The following is a 27284-nucleotide window of genomic DNA, read 5'->3' as shown; positions in this document are numbered from 1 at the left end:
GGGCAGTGCCAGGCCTCCGTCTGCTCTCTGCTCCAGGACTGTCCTTATGCAAGGGTGGGCCCAGCCCCGTGTGCGTTTCCGCTTTGCTCCTTGCCTCCCCGACTTTTCTTCTCTGAAGCCTCCTGCAACCCCGGGGAAGCCCCAGGGTCCCCACAGCCCCATCCTGGGAAGACATCGTCTGTAGATCTGCTCCTCCTGGGCACAGGGGACCCCAGAATCGGGCAGGCCTTGGCTCAGACTGAGATGTGGCAGCAGGAGGCTCTGAGAGACAAAGTCTCTGACAAGGCAGACGGCAGATCACTCTCCTCCCCTCCCCCGACAGCTCTCAGGAATGTCGAGGGTCCCTGGGGGAGGGGACCAGGGTGGGACTCTGTGGCTCCTGGGCACGCCCTGGGCTGGGGGCAGCAGGTGGTCAGGAGGCCACAGCCACCTTGCCTGCAGTGGCCAGCTCCACCGCTACCACGTCCTCAGGATGGAGCCAAGGCTGCAGCACAGGCTTCGGGGAACAGGGCAGAGGGCTCATCCCAACAGGTGAAGCAGGCGCCCCAGAGAGGGAGCTGCCTTTGGGGGCAGAGTGTGGCTCGTCTCCTTCCCTCAGGAGTGATTCCTGGCCCTGAGTGCCTGGTGGGGGTGGCCCCGTCTCCCTTGTCCCGGGGTCTACACTGGCCCAGGGTGGAAGGTTTGGCACCACTGGCTCTGCAGCCCTGAGAGTGGGTTCTGGTCACACAGGTTTCTCGTGAAGCCTGGTGGAAGGTGTCTGAGGAAGCCGTCCACACAGGGTGGTGAGGGCTGGTCCAGTGTCCGGTGGACATGTCCACCACCCAGAAACATGTTTTCCCCCAGCCCCAATGCCGTGGACAGCAGCCCCTGCTAGCCTGGTCGGCCAGAGACGGGGTCGACAAAGATCCTCCATCCTGGGCTGGCTGGAGGCTCCGGACCAGACTCTGCGGGGGAAAGATTGGGGTCCAGACATCAGGCTGGGCCCCGGGGTCTGTGACAGCCAGCCTGGGTGCTGTCCCCCTAAATGTGGCCTAAAGCTGCAGCAGGCTGGATGGGTCCTAAGTCTGACCCCTGGGACCGGCCTGGTGCATGGGGCTCAGCCTCTCACGTCAGCTGCTCCAAGGACACTAGCCCTCCCAGGGCTGACAACCACACCGGCCATAAACTCACACCAAACCGAAAATCTGCTCCCGAAAGCCGGTGTCGGCCCAGGAAGAGCGTTTGTGTGCGGGACCAGAAGGGGCTTTTCCAGTCCATCGGAGTGGGGCTGGACCCTAAACACCATTTCCCCTTTCTCTTGGACCAGGGCAGTCTGTGCAGCTGAGATCAGAGGCAACACACTCTGTTCTGGGCGAGTAAGTGAAAAATGAGGAACTTTTCGCACCAGCCCATCCCTGGGATGGGCTGGTGCGACGCTCTCAGCAGGAATGGGGCTCCCCACGAGCTTGGGCAAACACCCCTTGGACTTGGGGCTGGGTGGGGTCGAGGCCGGCCTTGTGAATAAAATTGTCAGCTGAGAGCTCGCCGGAAAAACCCTCACCAGTTGGAGGACCAGGGCAGCCCCGGGACCCCTCCCAGTGACCCTAATCCCTTTGTGTCCACCCTTTGCTGCCTGTTCAGAGCATCACCAGAGACCCCACATTCTCGGAGACAGAGACCCCACAACTCCCAGGGCCCTTGGCCGTGGGCTCAGCTTCTGGTGCCTGAGAAAGCTCTAACGGGGAAGACACCAACCAGGCCCCGGAGAGGGGAGGTAGTCCCAGGAGGGGCAGCGATGAAGCGCAGGACAGTGGTGGCCGTCCTTCCTCTTCCTGAAGCTTCACTAGCTCAGATGTAGGAAGCCCATGGGAGGCTCGCCTGGGACCCACGGGGGCTTTCAAAGCAGGGCAGGCCGCTGGGAGAAGGGCTGGGACCCGGGGAGTTAACACGCAGGAGTCCCGCCAACTCCAAACAAAACTGGCAGCGCCTCGGGCCTCGGGAACCTGGCAAGACCGGAGCGAGTCCCGGAGCAGCACAGGGGCAGCCGTGCCCACTCTGTCAGCAGGCCTGACGCCCGGGGTTTTCCTTGGTTTGGGGTGTCAGTGCAGCAGCTCAGAGGGCCATATGGACCTGGACAGCCCTTGGCTGGACGCAGGACGGGCTGGGCCATTTCCACGCAGGCGGCGGGCTGTGAAGGCCATGGGCGTCTCTGAGCCTGGCTTTTGGCAGCCCCCTCCGAGACCCCTCCTCGCCTGAGAGGCTTGGCACGCCCCGGACCTCGTAAACCGGCAGCTCTTCCCAAAGTCTGCTCTTGGCAGGCCCTGGACATGGCTCCCCAGCGTGAGCGAGGGACGAAGCTTGAACTGCAGCCACGCAGGCGGCTGGGCAGGCGAGGGGACGGGGTGGGTCCCCCCCTACCCGGGCCACCCCGTTAAAATCACAGAGGCAGCTGCCTTGTGTGTTTGCCTTCACGTGGGGAGCTGGATCCTCCTGTGTCCGGACGCATCTCCAGTCTGCACAGCCCGGAGGCGGGCACCCAGGCGCCGTGATGCCCTGCATGGCCGAGGGCGCGTGTACCGGGGAGACCCAGCCCAGAGTGAGGCCCAGCCCAGGGTGAGGCTGCCCCTCGCTTGCTGTCGCTCCCCACAACCGTTTCTCCCTAGAAACACTTTCCGCCAACAGACAACCCTGCCCGGTTCCCGCAGGGCGGCTTTCTTCCAGCTCCCAGTCTGGCTCCGTGCCAGCGCCCGAAAAATGCCGTCAGCCACCCAGGGACAGGCTCTGGGATTTGCTGGGAGGAAACCACAGCCCAGAATCTGGCCCATCTGGACCCATTCTGCCTACTAAGGAGGCCCCCCCGGGGAAGGAAGACTATCGCTGGCTTCCTGGAGGTTTCTAGACCCACGGTGTTCAAATTCAGACACAGCACCTGCGGGTGGGGTGGTCTGGCCGGCCACTGGGACAGGGAGCTGTCTCCACCCTCGGTGTGGGTCTGAGTCTGGCTGGGCCGGGGGCTCCAACTATCCACGTCCTCTGAGGGGGCTCGGGGTGAACCCTCGCAGAACCCCACTCCTGTCTTGGCCAAGCTCTTCAAAGAGGGACCCCAAGGCCCTGGAGCCCCACATCCCGCCCCCCACCCCCAGCCGCCCCTGCTTACGGAAAGCAACACACAAATTGCAGCTCACGTAGATAAAAAGCGTTTTTTTTTAATTTTATCAAATCGATCTGTACAAAAGTTAGCTTTGCTTGGTCAGAAAGTAGCGAAACACAGCAGGTAAGTGACAGCGAAAGTCCAAACTCGACACCAAAAAATAGATGGCGTAAAAACAGGTTTGCTATAGTTCCTTGCCCCCACCCCCAGAAAGAGATAGGCCGAAAAAAAAAAAAAAAAGAAAAAATTTTTTTTTCTTCTAGAAAATGGTAGGAAAAAGTAGAAAAAGTAAAAAGGAGCAACATCTCAGATGTCTTTCAATTGACAAAGTCTTAAAGGCACAAGTTTCCGTGAAGTAGGCGGTTATCTTTGCTCAGCACACAGCGGAAGCAGGCAGGTCAGTCAGGCGTTACTCACCTAAAACTAAGAATCTAAACTCGCTTAGTGGAGAAGGTTTCAGTTTCACAGCTTGGAGGTGGCGCCTGGTTCCTAAGAGCCGGGATTAACGCGTTTTGCAGCCATCGCGTCCTCCCAGGAAGTTCCCGTCTCTACCGCTTGGCACCAGCGGTGGGTAGGGGGGAAATTCAGCGATGCCCACACCCGCTAAACCTCAACTTCATCCGAGGTGCCGGGGCCCCCAACCTGATCAGAGACTATGAGGCAGATCCTTTTCCTCCCTCAGGGGCCCAGCCGCCCCCCCCAGGGGGCCTGGAGCTCGGGGACCTCCGCGGCACCCCCAAAATGCCCAGGGCAAAGGCCCTAGGCCCCCTGCCGTCCTCGCCCTCCCCCTTGGTTCCCCGGCTTCCGTCTTGTCTTAAATTCTAGTCTCTGCACAAATCAATTCATTAATTACAGATAAAATAATACAGAACATAAATACATTTTAACAGCTTTCAAAACCAAACACGTTTAAGCTTCAAAAATAAAAATTAAAAAAATAAAATAAAAGGAGAGAAGTGTTAGTCACAGCCAAACCTCGCTCAGGAGAACCCTAGCTACAAGGATCACCCGGATCTGATGGGCTGGTCCCCACAGGTGCTCCTGCAGACGCGTGCCCACCAGGCTGCGGGTGCCCCCCTGCCGTGGGGATGTCGTCGTTGGTCCTGGGGTGTCTCAGTGCCAAGGCTGGCCAGGACCTCGGAAGGCAGGTGGCCGGAGACCCCTTGCCCCTTCCCTCCTTTTGTCCTTTGGGCTGTGCCTGCCGCTTTGCGCCCACCGAGGTACAGAACAAGGTGCCGGTGTCTGTGCAGAAGAGGACCCAATGGCCGTCCTTCGTTTCGGAGTTACCAGTCCCCACAAAGAGAGAGAAGGAAAGGAGGGCTGTGTCCGTTGATGGGAGTCTGGAGATCTGCAGGCAAAGTGGCCTGGGCTACAAAGCCAGCTCCCCGCAGACCCCAGCAGGCACTGACGAGCCGTGCACACCGAGCGCGCCTCTCCTCCGCTCCACGCACACCTTCCCGAGGGCCTCCGAGGCCCCAGCCGTCTTCGCCAAGATAAAGTCCGCCTCAGCCGACAGCCGACGCGGGCCCCTCCACGCGGCCACAGCGCCCTCAGGGTCTGGTCAGGGTGGTGTACACGGGCTGATCCCAGTTACTAGGGGGGCTGTGGGCAGGCGGCACGGAGAGCCCACTAAGCAGGGGTGAGGCATAGGGCCGGCGGGACGAGTGGAAGTAGGGGTGCTGGTAGAGGCTGGCCGGGTAGCCGGGGTACGGGCTGTAGTAGCTGGGGGCCTGCAGGTCAGTGTAGTCGCACTGAGAGCTGGTGAAGGAGCTGGCGGCCGCGGCGGGGGCGGCCGTGGTGACGCTGGCCTGGGCGCTGTAGGAGCTGTAGTCAGCACGGCCTGGGGAGTCGTGTGACTGGTCACCGTAGTGGCTGGGGCTCAGCTGCTCCGTCTTGATGTGCGGCCGCGGGGGGCCTGCCTCGGTAGGCGACGCCGAGGCCGACGGGGCTCCCTTGTGGGCCCACACGGGGGACGCTCCGATGCCGGAGTGTGAGTAGGAGGTTCCCCCGTAGGAGCCGGCAGCGTTGGGCTGGTCTGCAGGCAGGGCCGAGTGGCCGTTGAGGGGCAGGTACTGGTCAAACTCGTGGACATCGAAGGTGTCCATGTTGCCGATGACCTCGCTGCTCAGCTCCGAGATGTCCACGTTGCTGAAGTCGATGTTCTGGCGCCCGCTGTCCACCAGGCGGCGGCCTTCCAGCTTCAGCTCCTGCTTGCCCCCGTGGTGCAGGTCTGTCTTGGGAGTGGTGGGCGGGGTGGGCGGCCCGTGGGTCTGCCCTGGGGACAGAGCACATTTCAGGGATGAATGCCCCTTCTGTGGGGGGTGGGGTGGGGCTGGCAGGGCCAGCCAGGCTGGCGAGGCGCGCACGGGAGGAAAACCAGCCCCGCTAACTGAAGGTAGGAATCAACGGCTTTTTGTTCCTGTACGTTTCCCAGAAATTCCAGCAAAGCCAGACCCAGACCTCACGCCTCGGCCAAGGAAATTCCGTGAAGCACTGTTCTGGGGGAAGACCTGGGGCCATGAAGGCCCCATGGCGAAGACCACAGTGGGAGAAGGAGACCCCAGCCCAGTGCACACGATGACAGCGCAACCCACACAGAATCTGTTTTCCCCGAGAATGCTGGCTTTAGCCAACTGGACCGAGACTGTTTGGCTGGCCAGGACTCCACTCTGGCCAGTCTCATCCTGAGCGGGGGCTGACCACCACGCAGGCAGCATGACTGAGTCCTGGGTCAGAACCAGCAAGAAAGCCAGGGGACGCAGAAACACCTCGGGCAGGACAGAAAGCAGCAGGTCACAGGGCAAACCATCATACCCTCGGTGCCCAGAGGGGGCTAAGCAGGCGACCCCCACTGTGTGCGTCAGACACGGCTGCTACCTGGGGTCTGGGGACTTTCTTGGGTACCCAAGGAAGGCCTGATTCTCTCGAGGGTGCCTGCCCCCAACCCCCTTGCTCATCTCAGCCACGGCCAGAACCCCTACTTCTCCCGCTGGGGAGTGTCAGAGGCTGGTGGCCCCGGGAACCCACCTGCGTGGTCGCCATGGTGGTGCGTGTCGCCGAGGCCCGAGTCGCTCTTGTACACGGCTCCCCCGGGGTGGTGGCCCAGCTCAGTGCCTGAGTCCCCGTCGCCCTGGCTCTTCACGCTCTTCCTCCGGCGCGGCTGGTACTTGTAATCCGGGTGGTCTTTCTTGTGCTGGACCCGCAGCCGCTCGGCCTCCTCCACGAAGGGGCGCTTCTCGCTCTCGCTCAGCAAGCTGTAGAGCAGAGGGCAGAAGCAGGGTGGCGGGGTGCCCAGGTGGCGCTGGCAGGGGACCAGGACGACCCCCACCAGGGAGGCCTGCGTGCATTCCCAGGCCTCGGCGGCCACCAGGCGGGCACTCCCCCCTCGCTGAGGACAGGAGGGCTCAAGCTGGCCGGCCGTTTGCTGAGGTCTGTGCTCATCAGGGTCACAGGAACAAGCCAGAACAAGATCCGAACCTTTCTGTCTCCACTTTTCCCCTCCTCCTTCCCCTCTCGCTGAGCTGTCTGTCCTCTCCCTTTGGGGTTTCCAAGGCAGGCGGGGGAGGAGAGCAGGACAGAGCTGAGAAGACACTGGACAAAGCGAGACTTCCCGGGAACCCGGCGGGACTTCACCGGCAGCTGATCTTCCCAGACCTCTGGAAACACTGGTGAAACCCAGTGGTCCTCACTGAAGCTCTGAACACACACTAGCCCCTCAGACCCTTCCAGAAGCTCACCGGTAACTGCCTGCGGGACTGGGCTTAGGGGCAGAGAGGTACGGGCTGCCGCGGTCCACAGTGCCCAGACCAGAGAGAGGCAGGAGCACAGAAGACATTCACGCCAACTCTGAGCACCCACTGACACAGAGAGGAGTGAGATGTGGGGAACCAGCACCCCAAAGCCAAAGCTGTCCATGGTAAACCCAAGCGGAGAGCATTGGTTGGGGTGGGCTGTCCTGAGCAGCAACTCTGTCACTACTTTCTGCAGAACCGACCAGCTTCCCCAGGCCCCAGTGTGCACAAACCTTGTCTCTGCTGGACACCACTTCACCCCACTCCCTCCCTGCTGCGGGGTGCAGAGGTGGCAGGGGAGAGGAAGAAGCTGTGGGGATGGTGACATGCACTTCCTCCCCCCGCGTTCTGGACTCCCTCCGAAAGGTGGTCGGAGAGTGAGGGGGGAGCCCTTTCCAAGGAGGGGGCACCTCGAGAGAGCAGCACACTGCTGGAGGCTGTGTCCTGCTTCCAGAGAGAAACCACCTTTCCTCGGGGGCAGGGACAGGCCACCAGGATCTGGGGCCACTCACAGCTGGGGTCTCCAACTAGGCATGCCAGCCACTGCCTTCAGCTGTTCGCGGACTCTGGGAATGTGCTGGGCGGTTGCACACTCCTCCCGCTGCCCTCCACGGGCCCTTCTGAGTACCCCGTGCCTGGTCCCAGCTGGCCAGAGGGGGTTTTTCCACTAGGACTCGCCCTGGGAACAGCCACTGGGAGCAGGGCCGAGGCCGGGCGCGGTGCCACCTCCTCGAGCCCCCGCGCACCCCAGGACCCGCTCCCAGCCCGCGGGGCCCGGGCCGCCGTCCCGCCCTGGCCCGGGGACGTGCACTCACCGCCACAGCTTGCCCAGCGTCTTGCTGAGCTCGGCGTTGTGCAGGTGCGGGTACTGATCGGCCAGCTTGCGGCGCGCCGCCTGCGCCCACACCATGAAGGCGTTCATGGGCCGCTTCACGTGCGGCTTGGCCTTGAGCGCGCCGCCGCCGCCGCCGCGCACCGGCATGGGCACCAGGCTCCAGTCGTAGCCTTTGAGCACCTGCGACACGGCGTCTCGGATGCAGGCCGGGAAGCGCTCGTCCGCCGCTTCGGCCGCCTCGCCCCGGCCGCCGCCCCCCGCGCCTGCCGCGCGGCCAAGGCCCTCGGAGCCGGCGGGCGACGGCGGCGCGTCCGAGTCCGAGTCCTCCACGTGCGACATGGAGCTGGCGGTGCCAGACGGGCTGCAGGGCGGCTGGGCGCGGGCCTCGCTCATGTCCAGCATCGGGGCCGCGCGCGGAGGGGCGCGCACCGGGGACGCACACCGGGTTCGAGGCCCGGCTGCGCTGCGGCCGCTCTGGGACCTGAGATGGCCGCGCGGTGGCCCGACCTGCGTCGTCGCCGCCGCCGCTGCCGCCACCCGATCCCGCGCTCCCGCCGCCGCCGCCGCCGCCGCCGCCGAGGCTCAGTCCCGGCGGAGGGACCCGCAACAAGTTTCTTTAAGCGGAGGCCGCGAGACCCCGCCCCCTGCCCGGCTCCCCATTGGCCGGCGCGCGCTCCGCTGCCCCCGGGGGCGGAGCTTGGAGCCCCCCGCCCCCTCCCCCCACCTTAAAGAAAGCGCCGCGAATCCCCCGGCACCCCCTCCTGCCCCGCCCGGCGCGGCACCACGTGGGGCCCGGCGCGCCCGGCAGCCCAGGACCGGAGCCCGGGCTGTGGACGCGCCCTCCCGTTCGCCTCGCCACGCCGTGGGCCCCCCTTCCAGGAGGAGCGGGAAGGAAACAGGGGTCAGAGAAGGGAGCGGTGGGGCGCTCCGGGGCGCCCTGCTCCCTCTGCGGGCGCGTCTCGGCTCCCATGCGTCCCGCCTCCGGTCCCGTCGCGCAACCGGCTCCGCAAGGAGGCGCGTCCTCAAGGGCCCCCCCAACCAGCCCGTCTTGAGCCCCGACGTCTCGCCCGCAGCCCAGAGGCGCCGGGGTCAACTGCTGCCAGCCTGCGGCCCAGGGGAGGGTCGGCTGGACCGCGTAGCCTCAAAGCCCGGGCTCCCCGCCCGCAGGGCCAGCGCGACATGTGGGAGGCTCCAGCGCGCCTGAGTCTGCGCGCCGCGCGCGTCCAGGTAACTCGCGCCCAGGGGCCGCGGCTGCGAGCTGGGCGATCTCAGGTTCCCCGCCCGGACCGGGCGCGAGCGTAGACAGCGCTGGCGGGGGCGCGGTCCTAGGAGCTGAAGGGGGCGGGAGCGCTGGGCGGGGCCTGAGCTGACCCTAGCTCTTGAGTCCCTGGGGCCGCCCGGCGGATGGCGTGGCCGGACGCGGGGGCCCAGGGCCTTCCGGGCGTGACCCGGGGGGTGGGGGCGCGGAGGCTGTCCAGCGGAGCGGTCCTGGGTGGTCCGGGGGGGCAGGGGCCGCTCGGGGCGCCTGGAGTGGAGGAGGTGGGCGCGCCCGCCGAGGAGGGAGGGGGGGGGGGTGTGCCGCCGTGTGGGGGGGGGCGGCGGGGTCGGAGAGGGGACATTTCCCCGTAGGCAAGCGCCGGGCCGCGGCTCCGAGTCCCCGCCCGTGGCCGCCCCCGCGAGTTGGCCTTGGGCCCGGCGGTCCCCGAGGGCGGCTCAGATTCTTTCGCCAAATCCGCCGGGAGCGACGGACCGGCCGCCCAGAGCTTCGCCATCCCCTCCTTGGGCGGCCGAGTCTGAACACGCGCGTCTCGGAGCTTGCGGCCCGCGCGCCCCAAGTGACTCCGGGCAAGGGCGCCCAGCTTCCCGACCGCGCGCCTCCCGCCGAGTCCTGGACGCCTAGGCGAGTGGCCGCCGCAGCCGAAGGAGTGACGCCGTCTTTCTGGCGGCAGAAAGGGCTGGTCTATTAGCAGAAAACTCCGAATCGAAAGCCGGCGAGTGGTGCTGAAGCGTCTCCCCGCGCACCTTTCCCGACCCGGGGGCCGCCCCCGCGCCTCTGACCGCGCAGGATGCGCCTCCTGCCCCGACCCCGGCGACGGCCCGCCCCCGCGCGGGGGGCTGCCAATTCCTTAGAGAGGAAGACGCTGCGCACTTAGGCCTTGGAGCCGGGTCCCGTCCGGACCGCCCGTTTGGGGACTAGGCCTTGGCCTCGGTGGCTCCGGGGGCTGTCGGGGGACCTGGAACAGCGGGTGCCGCGGCCTCTACGGGACGCTTCGGGGCCTAAGAGGGAGGCGCCCGGCGCCTGCGATGCTCAGGTCTGCTGCCACCTGCAGGGTGACCAGAAGGCTGCTGTCTTTGTGCGCTGGGCTAACCCGCTTGCCCCAGACAGTGAACCCGACCTTCTGCCTTCCTGGAAAGCACCACGGGGAGCCTCGCTCTTCAAGGCGAACAGTGGCTGGGAGGCCCCACATGATGGTGAGGGCCAGCTGGCCTCCAGGGTGACCTGTCCTCCTCTTTTCTCTGCCGGGTCACCTGCCAGGGAACACCCTTCCCTTTGGGGTCCCCGCTCTGCAGTCTCAGGACACTGAGGGAGGATCCAAGTGGGGGCGCCTGCTGAGCTCACTGGCCCAGTAACCCTGCCAGTGAAAGCAGGGTTTAAGTAAAGGGGGCAGAGATGACAGACGGAGGCCCCCACTGCCCTGCCCAGACTCCCTCAGCAGATCCCGCCTGCTCCCCATGCCTCGCGCGCATACTGTCAGGCACCAGGTCTGGGTTTTCACGAGGAACTCTGCTTTGCTGAGGAAAACGAAGCCCAGGTTGCACTGGGTACAGTGGGCCAGGCAGCCTCTCCCCGCTCCCCAGCGACCCACAGAGGGGCACCTCACAGCTGTGTCCCCGGACACAGGTGACCCCTGGGACCCTTGGAGGGAAAGAGGCCAAGCTGGGGGAGTCTGGGCTAGACCCTGGTGGCACAGTGGTGTGGCACGTGCCGTCCTAGGCCCCACCCTTGGTTCCACCAGCTGCAGTGACCACCCTGAGGGCTGGTGGGGGGGTGTTGGTGGGCAGCCCCTGTTGAATTTGTGCAGGCCACAAGTCCCATGGGATGGTGGGGGGAGGCAGAGCCCCGCCAGAGTGTGGGTGCCCTTCCGGGGAGGCGGCACTTGCAGCGTAGCCCCACAGCCCGGGGTGGCTGCTGGCACGTGGGCTGGTGCCCAGAAGGGCCTCCACAGTTGGCCAGTGCACTATCCAGCCTCACCCTTCATTCATGCTGACCTCGGTTTGTGCCCTCAGCTGCTGGGTCAGTCCTGAGGGGACACCGGGATGTGGCCTTCAGAGGAGGAGGTGGCCACGGTTGGTTCGTGTCTTCATCAGTGTTGATGAAGCACCTGCTTTATGCCAGGGGCTTTCTGGGCAACATGAAATAGAACCACACTGCACAGTCCCTGCCCAGAGGATGCTTGAGTTGGGGTGAGGGGGGGTGACAGCACACACACCAAGGGGTCGAGACACTCACCATGGGGTGCAGGAGGGGTCCAGGAAGGCAGCTTTGGGGAGGTGATAGTTAAGCTGAGACCTGAAGCTTCCAATCTCTCAAAGAAGAGAGGACGTTCCCTTGGGGGGGGGGGCATGTTCAAAGGCCCTGAGGCAGCAAAGAGTACAGGGTATTTGAGAACAGAGTGAGGCCACAGTGACTTGAAAGTTGAAGGGCAGCTCTTTGAACCACCTCTCAGTCCACCTCCTGCCTTCCCCCCTCTTCTCTTAGCTCCTCCTTCCTGCCCCCACCTGCCGCTATCCAGATGGCCTCACCTTCATCTAGTGAGTGGGCTTTGAGGTTTCAGGGAGATGATCCCATTGGCCAAGTTTGGTCAGGTATCTGACCCTGGAATGTCAGCCCTGGGGCAGAAGGAAGCTGATGTAAACGAGGTTTCTAGACCAAACCCTGGCAGAGGCTCCAAGAGTACCTGCAAAGAAGGAGATGTGGGCTGGCAGGCACCCCTTGTGTCTACAAGACCTGAGACCTGGCCAGCCTAGGCCTGGAGGGCTCAGGGAAACCGCTTCCAGGCACAAGGACCCCCGATGTGCCCATCCCTTGGCTTGTAGGAACGGCAGCTCAGGAAACCCCTGTGTGTGTGTTTGTGTGTGTGTGTGTGTGTGTGTGTGCGCACACACTGCAGAGGCTGAGTAGGAAAGAAGGGGCTGCTGAGGGATAAATGCCACCACAGACGAGAGCACCCTGCTATCGCTCCTTGCATCGCCCTGCCCAGCGTCTGCCTGGCCCTCGCCTTCCAGTCAGGGAGGCTGAGTCCGTGGTTTGCAGTCTTTAAGAGAAAAGTGTTGAGACAGGCCACGTGGGCCCACGATCCCCAGGGCCGGCATGTCCCCTGTGCGTCCACAGCCCTGGCCCGGGCCTCCACAAGCCGGCCTGAGGAGGTCGGCATCACATCCTTGGGACCCCAGCTCAAGCTCAGAGATCAATTGATGCTTTTAGCTACTGGCCGGTCTGCAGAAACCAGATGTCCAGGACGAAGGTGAGAAAGCAGCTCTGTAAAGGCAGCTCGTCCTGCCCCGCTGGGTCCAGAGAGAGAGAGGAGGGGTGCCCACAGGGCACCAGGACTGCAGCGTCCCCTGGTAACAGACTCTCAGAGCTCTGGGCCAGCTCTTTGCTGAAAGCCCCTCCCCAACTTGGTTTGCTAGCTGCTAGGGAACTTCTGGTTTGGGTGGAACGCGGCCCCTTGGTTGGGCTGATGTCCACTCGGGAGCTGGCCATCTCTATTCCTCACCCTTCCACACATGCAGAAGACACTGGAAGATCATGCCCAGATTCCTCCCCTCGGCCCCCAGGACCAGGGTGTTCTGGGCCGGTCTGTGGTGGGCACTGGTTCCGTGCAGGCTCCTCCAATGCTGTGTCTCGGCTTCAAGCTGGCGCATCCTCGCAATCCCGCGGGCTCAGGTCAGGGTGGACGTGCTCCCGGCTCTCCCTCTGCACCTTCTCACCAGCTCTGAAGCCTCCTGATAGATAAAACCCATACTGCCTGGGAGTGACCTCCGACCACCGGAGGTTGGGGACGCCACTGCTGTGGCTGTTCTCCTTTGAAAGGATTCCGGGAGGGGACAATGCTCAACCCGGGGAGCTGAGCCCCCGTGTGCGCTGTCTGCTTGGGGACACGTGCTGCGCAGATGTGTCGGGAGCAGCTGTGGTCTCTGCGCTGGCCTCCACTCAGCCCCTGCTGGTCGTGGTCCCCGAGCATCCAGCTGTGCCCGTCCATCTCTCTCCAGCCCGTGGGCTTGGGGGAGCTGGCTCCAGCAGCAGCCGGCAGGCCTTGGCACATCTCTCTAATGGCCTCGGCACATCTCGGCAGGGGTGCTTCTGTAGCCAAATGCTGTCCTCAGGCAGGATCCTGGGTGTCTCAACACACAGCCTTCCCTGGGTGGAGGGAGCACCAGGGCGTCCAGACCAGGCACCAGCAGTGTCTTCTGCAGGGGGAAACTGAGTCTGCTGAGGCAATGCAGACTTGGGGTCAGGCTGTGCCTCTGGGCGTTTCTATATCTAAGCCAGTAAATTCCACTCCTTGTTCATGCACAAGGGGTCTGTGTGATGCCAGGCTCCTGGACCCCCGGACCCCAGCCCCATTCTGGCTCCGAACTCCCCTGGACCACCAGACCCCACCCTCATTCTGGGTCCTCACTTCCCTGGACCCCAGACCCCACCTTCATTCTGGGCCCTCATTTCCCTGGACCCCAGACCCCCCCCTCATTCTGGGTCCTCACTCCCCTGGATCCCAGGCCCCAGCCCCATTCTGGGCCTTCATTCCCCTGGACCCTTGGACCCCAGCCCCATTATGGGCCCTGGCTACCCTGGACCCCATAACCATATTGGATCCTCACTTCCCAGGACCCCCAGACTCCATCCACACCCTAGATCCTCCTTGCTCCAGACCCCACTCCCATTCTGGGCCCGCACCGCATGGACCCCAGCCCCCAGGATTCCTGCCCTCCACCATCGCCATCACCTGGTCCCCGGCTCCGTGCACCATGCTCCTCTGTCTTCTGGGCCCTGAGCCCCCCTGAGAAGTGACGAGGCCAGGAGAGGCTTTCTGGGCCCACGTGCAGGAGGCGAGCCAGGATGCTGAAGTTGACCCTCGCTTTAGGACACCAGCTTTCTGAGCCCAGACAGGCTGCCGAGAGCTGTGCTCGTCCTTCCAAGCGGGACTTTAGGTCTAATGACGCTTCTTGTTCGAGATGTCTGAGTTGAACCTCTCTGAAGCGGAGCCCTGCGTCAAGGATGACAGGGAAAGGCCCACAGTGGCTTGAAATAAACGTGTCACAGAGAAAGTCTCCTTTCCTAGAAAGGGATCTGGCCGGCTGCAGGCCCTGACTGCCTCTGCCACAATGGAAGGTTCCAGAGACTCATCATGCCAGAGGCAAATTAGGACACACCCCCTTGGGAGATTTCCACCCGTACGCCAAGTAGTTATTTTTCTGCGCGTGGTGGAGGAGGGTTTAAGACACCCTCAGGCAGGAGCGGTGGGCAGAATGGGAGAGAGCCATGCCCTCCTGCATGAGGAGAATGGCACTGTTGTGAAGGTGCTGGAGTCCGGGAGGCTCAGAGTGAGCGTGGCACAGCTTTGCCTCCCTGGGCTCCAGGTGGGGCAGGACATTCGGCTCCTGTTTGTTTTGGTCCCTCGGGGCCTGGCCCTGGGGAGCAGGTGTGGCAGCCGCTGGCTGGCGCAGACCCCCCCCCCCCCCTCGCTTCCTCAGCCGCAACCTAACATCCCCTTCCTCGTGGGACGTGGCAGGTGTGGAACAGGACCCGTTGCCAACTGCTCCTGCACCCCAGGACCTGAGGACTGTGGGACATGCGCCAACTTTGCTGCTCAAGCTGGGGGTTCCCACCCAGTCACCTTTGCCATCAGTTTGAGAAGAAATCGGTTCCTGGTCATCAGAGGAGGTAGCTGGGACCTCAGGAACAGGTGGGTTGGGGCGTTCTACTTGACGGTCCCTCTCTGATTTCTAAGCAGAGGCCAAGTGTCTCCTTCGACAGAGGGGCCCCTAGTGGGCTTTGCAGAGGTGGGTGAGGCCTGGATAAGCCGACGAGAAAAGTTCCTGCTAATGTGACCTCTGAGCATCGGTTGGAAGTGACGGTACAATCTGAGGGGTTAGAAGGGCATTCCTGGTGGCTTTCAACCTTCCAGATGACCACTGTGAGATGGAGAGAACCCCCTTCATGTGGCCCCTGTGTGGGTCCATGCAGCAAGATCCTGGAGGGTGTATCTGAGCATTTTCTATTCCGTGGCTCATTCCGCAAACATTTCTGGAGCTCCTGTGCCATGGCAGGTGCCGGGCAGAGGGTGGCGACCCACAGGGGGCCCGCCCCTCCAGAAGCTCGTGCTGGCAAAGCATTCTAATAAAGCGTGAAACGAGGCCTACGGAGTGGCTTGTGAATTGGGGCTTCATGCGGGCCGTCTGCCCCTGCCTCCTGCCCTTGGGGTGTGGAAAGGGGTAGGAGGGAGTTTGGGGCTCCCCCAAGACAGGAGGGCATTGGAGATCACGGGACCTGATGCTGTCATCTGTGGCCCTTCGACTTTGGGGGAGTTCTGGGGTTACTCAGCGCAGCGGAGGGAGCGCCTGTCTGTTCTGTGGGCACTTCTGGGCCTGCGTGAGTTGGGATAAAATAGCATGCCCGGCGTGCGATAGCCAACACCTGATGTTACTGTACTTTCTCTGTCTGTAAACTCATCATCGCTCCAAACTAGCACCTTTCAGAGCTCGTCTCCCGCTGGTGGGCCCATCCGGGCTCGCCTTCAAGGAGAACATGTACCAGGCATGCCCTTCACTCTTTCCACAAATGAACTGTCTGCTTGGATCACCGGGCGAGGGTCAGAGGAAGCCAAGACCGGCTGATGGATGGCACTGGGCACAAGCTCCCAGCCCAACCCTCAGCCCTCCCGTCCGTGAAATAAGAGGTTTGGGCCAAATCAGGGGTCTTGGGCTCAGGTGCCTTCAGGAACTAATCAGGGAGAGGAATGTGGAAGCTGCTGTGGTCAAGGCCATAAGGAGTTGTGGGGCCTGTGGATGGCTGGAGAGAGGCCCCCATCATCCCAAGGGCCAGCCAGGGCCCCCAGACCTCAGCTGACCACAGATGCACACCTGAGCCCAGCTCGGATGGGTAGCACTGCTCACCAACACAACAACTTGTGGCTTTATATTTTATTTTACTTTATTTTTATTTATCTTATTTATTTATTTTTTTGAGGAAGATTAGCCCTGAGCTAACTGCTGCCAATCCTCTTCTTTTTGCTGAAGAAGACTGACCCTGAGCTAACATCCGTGCCCATCTTCCTCTACTTTATATGTGGGACGCCTACCACAGCATGGCCTGTCAAGCAGTGCCATGTCCACACCCAGGATCTGAACTGGCGAACCGCGGGCCACCGAAGCAAAACATGTATACTTAACCGCTGCACCACCGGGCCAGCCCCACAACTTGTGGTTTTGAGGCTGTTTGTTACGCAGCATTATTGTGGTGATCGGTAGCCCATATGCTAACTGATACAGCTCTGTGGGCAAAATTCAGCCCACAAGCCTCCTGTTTGTGACCCATGGCCTAGGCCATTTCCAAGACTTCTTCTAGTGTAGAATATGATTCTAAGAAAAACCTGTGCATTCTTCCCTGCTGTAGGACTCTATAACCAGAGAATGTGATTGCACTGGGATTTCTTGCTTCTCACTCTGCCCAACAGTCATGGCCCCCCAGCTTGGAGGGCCACACGAAGCACGTCTCCTTCTGGGGTGCGGGTGTGGGAGCGTTCATGGCCCGGAGCTGGCGGTGCTGGGAGAGGAGACAGGCAGGCCAAGCAGAACAGCCGTCCATGAGTCATGGTTCCAGAGCAACCAGCAAATGGCCCAGCACCTGCTGCCCACCCCCACCCGCACCTGCCAGCCTCACCAGGGGGTTTTGGCCGCTGGACAGTCAGGGCGGGACCGGCCGAAACCGACCACCCCTCCAGAAGAAAGTGACAGATGTTAGTGCCAGCGGGTCCTACCCTCCCCATCAACAGATGTCAAGACATGAAAAATTGGGGTAAATGAAGGGTGCACAATTAGATTTGGGCCCAAGCTGGGTTCCTGAGGGTGCCAGAGACAGCTGCAAATGCTCGTCAGCGACAATTGCCCTGATGCAGGGAGGCTGCCAGGCCGGGGTGCCCGGGGACAGCTGGACGAGGTGCCGACACGGGGCTCATTCCTCTGTGAAGCCGTCCCGCAGCTGCTGGGAGTGCCGCCAGCCCGCGGGCCTGTGCGCCGCAGCTCTAGGGCGGCCTGCTGGGGACATGGCCCTCCTGGGGGTTCCGGCTCCTCCATGGGTCCCCACCACACCATCCCATCTTGAGCTGCCAGCTCCGCTCAGGGGAGCCCCCCTTTTCTCTTCTCTCCTCCTTTTCTGGGCTCCTTCTCCCTGCCTCTGTCCAGGTGGGGCTTGGCGCTTCCGCCCAGCCCCGGTCCTCCTGTCACGGGCCCTAGGACAGCCAGGCCTCTTCTCAAGCACCTCAGCCTGACTTTTTCTCATGGAGTTTTTTGTTTGAAGATGGCGGTTCAGGGCCCCTCCCCTCCCCGTGCACACACACACTTCCGGCACCTGGTGTTGGTGACAGGCTGCTTGGGAGGGACCCCAGGTTCCTGTGGCTTGCAGGCCCTGAGCTACAGGGTGAGAGGAAAGCATTTCTGGGCCTCTCTGGCAGGAGGATCCCGGCCCTGGGCTGACTCTGGGTTTGCAGAAGAGGTTTTGTTGGGGTTTTTCATTTGTTTGGGGTTTTTTAATGAGGAAGATCAGCCCTGAGCTGACATCTGTGCCAGTCTTCTTCTATTTTGTGTGTGGGTTGCTGCCACAGCATGGCTGATGAGTGGGTCTAGGTCTGCGCCTGGGATCTGAACCCATGAACCTGGGGTCACTAAAGCGGGGTGTATGAACTTAACCACTACGCCACCGGGCTGGCCTCATTTGGTTGGTTTTTAAGTGGAGTGCCTTCTTAGGTCATAAGATGTACCCATGTCTAAATATTATTTTAAAACCGTTAGATGCCCCCCAAGATAGACGAAGAGGTGCGTTTGACGTAAACGACATGACCTAGTCCCAGGCAAAGCCATGCCTTTCAGGTGCCTCTGAGACACCAGTGCAGGGTTCCCACATAGCAGAAAATGAACCATTTTCAAGTGAACAATTCTGTGGCATTTCATGAATTCGCATCCTGTGGAACCGCCCCCTCTCTCCAGTCCTAGAACAGTTTCATCACCCCACAAGGAAACCCCGTGCCCCTCATCATCAGTCCTCACCCCCTCCCCCAGCCCTGGGACCCACCCTGGACTTCCTGTCTCTGAGGATTTGCCTGTTCTGGACATTTCATATAAATGCAGTCAGACAGTATGCAGCCCTGTGTGTCTGGCTTCTCTTGCTTAGCTCGGTGTTTTCGAGGTTCATCCATGTTGTAGCCTGTGTCAGGACTTCACTCCTTTTTATGGTTGAATAATATGGGTGCACTGTGGATTACATTCAGGCTGAAACGGGCAAGAGCTGAGCCACTTCCCAGCCTTTGCTGTTCCATGAGGTCCCTCCTGTGCCGGTTCCGGACCCTCAGATGGACTGGATCTCTGTGGTCAGCTCCCAGGAGGTGACCCCGGAGAAAACGTGAGAGCCTGAGCTCCCGGCAGACCTCTCCAATGGCCTCGCCCACCCTGGGCAAACCCAGTGAGGGAGCCCAGCGTCCAGAGCCCAGCAAGCTGGAGGCCAGACAAGGGGCCCCTTTCTGCTCTGCACAATGCCCCATTGTGCCCTTCTCTGGGGAGAACAATGCAGCGCTGGCCAGGGGAAGCTGAGCACAAAGGGCCCTTTGTGAGGACCGTCCCCACCTGAAAAGCATCACCAGGTCACACCTGATGGCAGAGCTGTCCTTCCTGGCCTTCTGTCCCCTGAGCAGCTCTTGCATCTGGATGGGGACCCAGGGACCTCGCCTGAGCTGAGGGCACTGGCTTCTGCCCACTCTCCCTGAATGGCTGTGCTGGCCTGTCCCGAGCGTGGTGCCTAGACAAGGGGGAGGAGAGGTGTGCAGTTCATGGGTTTTTGTGGAAGGACCTGGAGGCAGGTCATGGGCTCTGGCTCACTGTCCCGCTGACCCCCAAGGCTGTGAGCCTTCGGGTACACGCTTCCCTGCTGGTGGCTTGCCATGACGTAGAGATGTTTGCCCAGCCCACTGCAATGTCTTTTACAGGTCCCACTGCACAGGGGGCTCCGAAGGGAGGGTTTTTCATGGAAAAGGAAAAGAAACAAACAAAAAATCACACTGTAAGATACACACACATGCTGTTACCCCAACAGTGGTGTCGGGGGGCGGGGGGACGTTGGGGAGGGGTTCCAGAAGTTGCTGGTCTGGCCTAGATCTGGGGGATCCTGTGTCTAGAGCCAGTCCCTGCCCTCATGGAGCTCACAGTGCAGATGGTGAAGATATAATTAAACAAGAAAGACTGATCATTTGACCACAAGAGTATTGATAATTCATATATCAAAATACTAGGAACAAGATGTAAAGAGAAACAAACAAAAAACCCAGGACAAACATTTGCAATATACGCACAAGAATAGGATCTTTAATATGTAAAGAGCTCTGACAAGTGAATAAGAAAAACCCACATCTACTTCAATGATTTGCTTCTAAGTGCCCCTCAGTTTACCCAGTGACCCCTAAGCTTCCAGTGCAGGACCTCTTCTTTGCTCTAAGGAATGCCCATAACTCCACCCTCTGGGAGCCACCTCTCCTGAGCAGTGCCTGGGCTGCTCTATGCTCAGAATGTGCAGTTGCTCGTGTCCTCACCGGGGCTTTACTTGGGTCCTTGGTCAGTAAGTTCTTCCCTTCTCTGGAGTCCTCAGTGCACCTCTGTTCCCAGTGGCTGGAGGTCCAGTCTTGACAGCCAGTAGGAGTGCTGCTTGTCTGATGGGGGCTTTGCTGACGTGGGCAGAGACCTGCCCCTCTGCCGACCTGAGCTAGAGGATCTGGCTGAATTTGGGAGGTAGAGGCCCAGCTACTGCCTGCACTGTCCCTTGCTAGCTGTGTGACTGTCACCCCAGCATCCTCCTCGGACAGTGGAGATGAGGCGTCGGGGAGGGGACACCTGTGAGGTACTTGGCCACCCACCGTGTGCAGGCAGCAGCAGCCTGGATCCCTGGGGTGAAGCCACTGCTCCCACCTTTCCTCCACGGGAATGCAGAGGGAGTGTAGTACCTGCCATGGTCCTCGGCTGCCTTGGACGCTGACCAGGCCCCCCTTGGTCCTGTCCAGACACAACCTCTCCGACAGTCTCCTTCACATGGAATTTCTACTTCTGGAGTGCCTTCCGTCCTCTCTTTAGAGTGAGGGTCCATGAGGGTAGGCGGCTAGGTAGGGGAGGGCACGAGGTGGGGGGGAAGGGGGCGGCCTCCACAACGTTGGATGATGAATGAATGAATGCATAATGAACGCAGTGGGTCCACCCCGGTCCAGGTGGAGGCATGCACGCCGTCCTCCCAGGCCCCCAGCCCCTTGCCCTCACTGCTGCAGCGCCCCGCGCGGCCTTGAGCGCGCTCCCCGGGCGTGGGTGCGGCCGGCGGGGTGGGCGTGTCCTCCAGGCGTGGGCGGGGCGGACCAGAGAGGGCGTGTCCTGTGGGCGGGACCGCCCGGAGTGGGCGTGTCCTCCGGGCGTAGGCGGGGCCGGGCGGAGTGGGCGTGTCGTCGCCGCGCGCCGCTCCCCGCGCATGCGCCTTGGCGGCCAGCGATGGCGGCGCCCGAGGAGTCGCTGAGGAGGCGGAAGGTCGGGAGCGCGGGCCCGGGACCTGGGTCTCCGCCGGGGCCGGGGCGCGACCCCGCGGGCTGCCCGGCCCGCCTCGGCGCAGGCACCTTCTGGCTGACCAGGATCGTGCTCCTGAGGGCGCTCGCCTTCGTTTACTGTGAGTCGCGGGCCCGGGCCCCCGCCCGCGCGCCCCTGCGCGACCCCTTCACGCCGCGGCCCCTCTCTGCCGGGTCGGGTGAGCCCGGGGCGAGGGTCTTCGCGGGGACTCCGCCCGCCGCCTCCGCGTCGGGGGCCCCAGAGCCCGGCCCGCCTCGGGGCGCCGCGCGGACACCTCCTTCCCGAGCCGGGGCGGCTGGGCAGCGGGCACGTGGGCGCCGCCAGCACCCCGGCAGCTGGACTGCAGGGGGACAGTCCACTGCGGACCCCCGAGCCCCCGACGCCTCCCTCTGAGTCTTTCCTCCGACTTCTCCCTCCAAGCCCTTCCTCAGAGTCCTTCCCCAGAGTCCTCCCTGCGAGTTCTCTCTCCTGAGTCCTCTCTCCTGGTCCTCTCTCCAAGTTCTCCCAGGTCCTTCCTGTCGAGTCCTCCCTCTGAGTCCTCCCTCCAAGTTCTCCCCCCTAGGTCCTTCCTCTCGCGTCCTCCCTCCGAGTTCTTCCTCCTGAGTCTTCCCTCGTAGTCTTCCCTCCCGAGCCCTTCTTCCTAGGGCGCTGGGCCTGGCCGAGGCCCACCCCTGCCCCTGGAAGGTCACAGCTTGGCCATGGCCTGGACACTCCATGGCAGGGGCATCCTGAGCCCCTCCTGCAGGCCACTGAGATCCAGATTTGACCGCTCAGCCTGCAGGGTGCGGGGCCTAAGACCAGTCAGTCCAGGCCCATAACGCAGACACCCAGCTGCCCACCAATGCCCAGCACACCGCCCCCATCCCACCCACCCACTGCCACCTCCCACTGGGCGTGGAAGCACAGTGGACCCACCAGTGCACGCTTCCTGAGCCCACCCTGGTGCTGCCTGGCTGGCGATGATCTTGCGCTGTGGCGCTGACCACCTGGACCGCGTTCTGAATCCATTCCCTCCACGTGGAAGGAAGAGTAGTTGCATTCTCTGGCGCTCTCTGGGCAGTGGGTGCCCACTGCAGGGTTCCTGTGGCGGCTCGGCCGTCTCCCACACATGGGTGTTGTCTGGAGGGATTACTTAACCGTCGGGTGGCCAGTGCGGGCTTTCAGCTGAGCCACGCTCTCTCTTATCCGAGTTACTATGAAAATAGCTCTTGCCTGTGTTCTGTCCTCCACAGCATTAGAGATTCACTCTGAGCATGTGAACTGTCACCTAGCAGAAGGTGAAGTCAGACAGTTGATCTGTGAGAATTTAATAGGCCTTTAAAGGGGCCCGTGACAGGGGGAGCCCCAGTGGCCCGGCACTCAGAGCACACAGCCCTATGGAGCTGGCTGCTGGCTTTGGTCCCCGCAAGGACCTTGTTCAGTGCAGAATGAAACAGCTCTGAGCCACCAGGTCCAGCAGACATTTTAAGCCAGGTGCTGAGCACAGAATGACTTGCTTTGGCAGATTCACTTTTTTTCTCTCTTGTAAGGATATTTGGGGCAGAATCTGCTTTTCAGATCAACGAAGGAGTCGGTTTCCCATCTTCCAGGGACGAGGTTCTGTGGCTCAGGTGGCCCAGGGCAAGGGGCAGTCATCCCACAGGAATCTTTCCCTGAAGGGTTCCGGATCTCACTGGGGCCTCGAGCTCCCGCAGAGTCCCCAAAGCCCAGGGGTTTCCCACGGTGCCTCAGGGGCTCGCCACACGGATCCCTTAATGTCAAAGTCTAGCTGCCCCCGTGGACTGCTGACCCCGCCACCAGGCTGCACTCTGCTCCCTCGCCCTCTGCACCGTTGACAGTGTGCTTGTCCACCTGCAAGCTCCTTGCAGCCAGGAACCGTGTTCTCTTTACACCTCTGTCCTCTGTCTTCCAGCTCCACAAAATTCTCTTCACTTTTTGCAGACAGTCTTTCTCCTTGCCGCGTGTCACCTTGGGACACTTTTCTAAGCATGCTCTCCACCCCCTTCCCCCCTACCACCCCTGGCCCCTGGGTGTGGACACTTGGGACACAGACTGCCCACCTGCAAGGCCCCTGGTTCCCTCTTGGGTTGTATTCCTCATTCCTTGGATCTCATGTCTTTCTGTTTTTTGGTTTACTCTCTCTTTTTGCTGGAGGGTACCCCTAAACGTGTCTGCACGGAAGGATGTGGAGAAGGTGAACTTCCTGAGTCGCACGCACTGACAGTGCTGGTTTGCCTGGGTCTACGATTCTGGGCGATGAGAAGTCTCCACACAGCCTGACTCCTGCTCTTTTGCAGATGACTAAAGGGTTTCGTTTCTTCTACACACGCACTTCTGACACCAAATTTGTGGGGTTTTTTCCTCACATTAAACAATTCTGACACTAACGGCCCAGAGCTAGTGCAGACGCCACAGGCTGAGGGTCAGTCCCACAAGACCACCCCCACTGCAGACACCAGTCACGAGTCCAGGTTGCCACCTGTGCTCTGATCCACTGGCTATAAATCAGGGTTCCCACGGCCCCCACCTCTGGTTCCATAATTTGGTAAATGGCTCACAGAACTCAGGGAGACACTTTACATAATGCTTACTGGTTTATCATAAAGGATACAACTGGGGAACAGCAGATGGAAGAGACGCACAGGGAAGGAGTGGGGGCCGACGAGGAGCTTCCACGCCACCCAGAGTGCCAACCCCAGCACCTCCTGTGGTCACCACCCCGGAAGCTCACCAGACCCTCTCATTTTGAGATTTTATCGTGATTAGCTCAGTCTCCAGCCTCCCCCCTCCCCAGAGGTCAGAGGTTGGGGTGGGCCAAAATTTCCAATCCTGGAATCACGTGGTTGATTCCCATGGCAACCAGCGCCCGCCCCAGAATCACCTGTCAATGTAGACGCGGGTCAGGTTGAAAGGGGCTTCTTACGAATGTTGACAGACCCCCTTCTCATCCCACCACTCAGGAAATCCCCAGGGTTTTAGGAGCTGTGCGCCAGGAGCCGGACAGAGACCAAATGCGTACATCTTATATGACAAGATGACGGTGACCTGTTTTTGCTTCTGGAAGCTTTTAGAGTTTCTGCTGCCTCGCCGCCCTCACTCTGGGGCCTTGTTATTAACGGTGCATGTACCTGAGAGTCCCTTCCTCATCCCTTCTCAGGCCTCATGCTCTCCTTGGTCTCCAGGCTCCTGCCCTAATTCTGGACGAGGTTCTCTGGCCCCCAGTCTGCTGACTCAAGGCCCGAGTCTGTCCAAACACCCCACTGGGGGCCACTGACCTGTCAAGACCCTCCTCTGGCTGGAGCTAAATGAGGGTCTGATGGAGAAGATGGGCTCCTCCCAGGCCCGAGGGGAGGTGCTCCCACATGGATCCCCCCGCTCGCCCCCCCCACCCCGCTGTTACTGGCTGAGTGATGGGGATGCCACCATGGGGTCTCCAGGAGGAAACGAGCATGGGAGCGAGCAGAGGGGGGGACTTTGTCAGGCGTGAGCAAACCTGCTCAGCTCACCCTTGGTGTCCCCAGATCACGTGTTGTTAATAACACAGCTTGGACCGGATCCCACGGCTAGCCTTGCCCGCTCTGTGACTCCTCGTGTTTGTAACCCCGCCCTCTGGGCTCGTTTGGGTGCTCAGTGCCTTGCTCCAGGCTTTCCTTGTTTACGCTCACGTGCTGGAGAGCTTCCTTACCTCTTTTCCCTCATCGAACAGTTCTCATCTAGTACTCTGAGGCGGATCGCAGGTGCCCTTCTGCGAGCAGTCCAGCAGTCGCTGCTTACCTTTCCTTAAGAAGAGCCAGGCCTCCCCGGGTCCTCGCTTCGCAGGCCACACGAGCGAGCGCAGGATGGAGGCAGCGGAGGAGAGCCGGCTGCTCCGTATCTGCTAAACTCTCAGCTGTTCTTTGAAAAGTTTGAGGGGAAAATGGAACCAAAAGAATACTTGAAATCCTGCTTCTTTTTTATGCTGTTCTGAGCTTTCAGCACTTCTAAGAGTTCAGAGGAAATGAGTCTTCATTCTTTCCTCCAGGCCACTCGCATTCTAATGGCAGCTCTGCCTGGAGTTACCAGCTTCTCTGTCAAATACTTGCAGTTTATTTAAGAAGCAAACAACTCTGCCCGCCGGGGAGCTCCCTCCAGCACGTGCCTTTTGAGAAGAACACAGGGCAGGTTATCGTGGCCCAGAGTTCAACCAGGGGGTACAATCTGTGCAGCGGAGAAGATGATTCTGCTCTAATGCGATAGTAATTTATCTGAAAAGAGAAAACTAAATTTTTTCTGATTTTTAAAGAAAATATTTGCAGACATCCTTGACAATGCACTTTTAGGGGACCTGGTCACCTCCCCTACATCAGTCTCTGGGTTACCCCCAGTGAGCAGCAGAGGAAGAATCTCCAGCCCCCACCCCTCCTCCCTAGAGTGTGGGGGGCCGACCCCTCCTCCCTAGACTAGAGTGGGGTGGGGGCCAACCCCTCCTTCCTAGAGTGGGGTGGGGGCTGACTGAGTCTAACATTGATTGGTTGGTTTAGCTTTGAGATCCTATGATTCTTGGAAATTGTTTTTTCTTTGTACTTAGCCATTTCTGTAACAGGAGTGGAAACTGAAATAGGTTTTTTCCTCTGAAATTTAAATCCAATCTATCTGTATTTTTTTCCTGATAAGTTTAGAAGTTTCCTATGCTTCTTGCCTTAGAATTACTTTTTAAACCATTTACTTGGTGAGACCAAGTCTCCTTTTTCTCCCGTGGCATTGGAGCGTGAACTGCGGTGCAGGAGGACGTCCAGTTCCTGGGCCACTGCTGACTAGGTCCTGCTGGAGGAGCCTGGGGCTCCAGAGTGGGCAGGGGCAGCCAGAGTCCGCGGGGGAGAAAGGCTGGCCTCAGGGGGCACCGCTGTGGGGGTGGCCTGGACGTGGCCAGGAAGGTCAGTGGCACGTGGCCTGGGGCAGCATCTGGAGGTGGGAGTGTGGGGGGAAGAGAGCAGGAGCAGGGCAGCCGCCCACCCCCACCCTCTGGTGTGCAGCCTCCTCTGTCCTTAGTGATGCTGCTCGGCTCTGCCCTCATCTCCAGGGCCCCCAGGAGACGCCGGCCCCTCTGCCTGCCGCTGTTGTGGGAGGAGGTCAGGTGCCCTAACTTCCTGTAGTGCAGGGAGCCACATGTGTGGGCTCTCAGAAAACATCCGCCCTTTTCTTAAACTATTAACCAAACCCCAGATTTTATTCGGCTTTTCCACCCAGGCCCATCTCCCTTCAGGATCCCTCCCAGGACCACAGTGCACCTAGTCGTCTCGTCTCCTGTCCCATCTGGTCTGTGGCGGTCTCCAGAGTTTCCTGGTCTTTTGTGACCTTGACAGTGTTGAGCAGTTCTGTTCCTGCATTTGGTAGAATGTCCGCAGGCTGGGTTTGTCTGTTTCCTCATGTTAGGCGGGCCATGGGTGTGGGAAGAATCCCACAGAGGTGAGAGGCCCCTCTCGTCCCCACGTCAGGGGCACCTGAGTCCACACAGCTCATCCTGGGCGATGCTGACCTGCAGCACCTGGTTAAGGTGTGTCTGCCAGCATCTCCTCTGTCAGGTTCTACTCTTCCTGTGCGTTCTGTCCTCTGGAAGGGTCACTGAGTCCAGCCCACACTGCAGGGATGAGAGGACTCGGCGTGCCTCCCCCCTCCCCCCTCCCCCGAGGGGCGTCTCCATGTGTCCATGGAATCCTCCGTGAGGAAGATTTGCATCTTCTCCCGTTTATCTGTCAGTCGTCTCCCTCACACCGTGGGTCAGGCTCCAGCGCTGCCACTTGCTGTGGGCTCTGGTCAGGGGTGATTCTTCCCGTTCGTCCCCCATGTCCCCGTGACCTGCCCCATCTTCGTGTGCGCTTGAGCACTTCCCTGCTTTCTGGGGCCACAGGACGCTGGGCTCCTCCCGTATTTCCTAGCCCTGAAAGCAGCCATTTCTTGGGAGTGCTTGTTGCTGTGCTGGAGAGTGGTGTTGGGAGCCACACGCGGGTGGGAGAGCGCCCGGTGCTAAGGGGTGTGGCTGCTGCAGTCCCTCTTGGGAGACAGGGCTGAGTTGTCATGTGTGCACACTCACAGTTGATCGCCTCTGCGTGGCCAACTGAATATTCGTTAAGGGAACACAAGTTCACTTGGCAGCCCTGACCCTAATCTAGTGCAGGTGTGTGCTGCCCGCCCTTCCTCCTTATCTAGAGCTTCTTTCTCCACTGGTGAGACGCCTTGCCCCACACTCCACCGTTTATTTATTTGCTCACCCTCAGCGTGTGTGCAGAGCAGTCTCAGAATTGTTCACCCACCCCCGTGAGAAAAGCCAGCTCGACCCCAGTGTTACATGTCGTTCCTTTTGTCTTTGTCCTTACAGTTTTCACTCAAAACGTTTTCCAGAGTCACTTGGGCCAGCCCTGCCTCCCCCTCTGTTCAGTGTGGCTGTGTGACGCATTTGCAGTAGAGCTGGGCTCACTGCTCACAGCGCATTCCGTCCTGGCCTCCCCTGACCTCCTGGCTGGCTTCTTTTGATAGTCTGTGTACATTGAAGTTCATTTTTGTGATGTACTGGTCTGTGGATTTTGACAAATGCATAGTTATGCATTCCCTCACTACTGTACAGAATAGTTCTATGCCCCCAAAATTCCCCCTCCAGCCCCTCACATGCTCAGATTTGGGTCCT

The 27284-nt window shown here is 60.9% G+C and overlaps 3 protein-coding genes across 6 annotated transcripts in view; 2 read left to right on the top strand and 1 right to left on the bottom strand.

The window, feature by feature from the left end:
* Positions 1 to 3199: 3199 nt before the first annotated feature.
* Positions 3200 to 8453, bottom strand: SOX8 (SRY-box transcription factor 8). Its single transcript, XM_046667846.1, has 3 exons — positions 7737 to 8453; positions 6158 to 6384; positions 3200 to 5405 (listed from the first exon to the last, which is right to left on the bottom strand). The coding sequence occupies exons 1-3, from the start codon at positions 8156 to 8158 to the stop codon at positions 4681 to 4683; spliced, it is 1374 nt and encodes a 457-aa protein (XP_046523802.1). The 5' UTR covers positions 8159 to 8453; the 3' UTR covers positions 3200 to 4680.
* On the top strand, positions 8243 to 8960 carry LOC124241938 (putative insulin-like growth factor 2 antisense gene protein). The gene is made up of 2 exons (XM_046666332.1): positions 8243 to 8336; positions 8488 to 8960. Exons 1-2 carry the CDS (start codon positions 8243 to 8245, stop codon positions 8958 to 8960), a joined length of 567 nt encoding a protein of 188 aa, XP_046522288.1.
* An 11569-nt stretch (positions 8961 to 20529) lies between these two features.
* LMF1 (lipase maturation factor 1) overlaps positions 20530 to 27284 on the top strand; it is a 96757-nt gene continuing 90002 nt past the window's right edge. For all 4 annotated transcript variants that reach the window (XR_006889331.1, XR_006889330.1, XM_046666047.1 and 1 more), the window contains exon 1: positions 20530 to 20723. Coding sequence is in view for 2 of the 4 variants with exons in the window: in XM_046666047.1 (XP_046522003.1) it covers positions 20552 to 20723 (172 nt within the window). In the remaining 2 variants the exon portion in view is untranslated. The remainder of the gene's footprint in view (positions 20724 to 27284) is intronic.

The sequence above is a fragment of the Equus quagga genome, chromosome 7 (assembly GCF_021613505.1).
Source record: "Equus quagga isolate Etosha38 chromosome 7, UCLA_HA_Equagga_1.0, whole genome shotgun sequence".
Lineage (NCBI taxonomy): Eukaryota > Metazoa > Chordata > Mammalia > Perissodactyla > Equidae > Equus > Equus quagga.
This window is presented reverse-complemented; position numbering and strand designations above follow the sequence as displayed.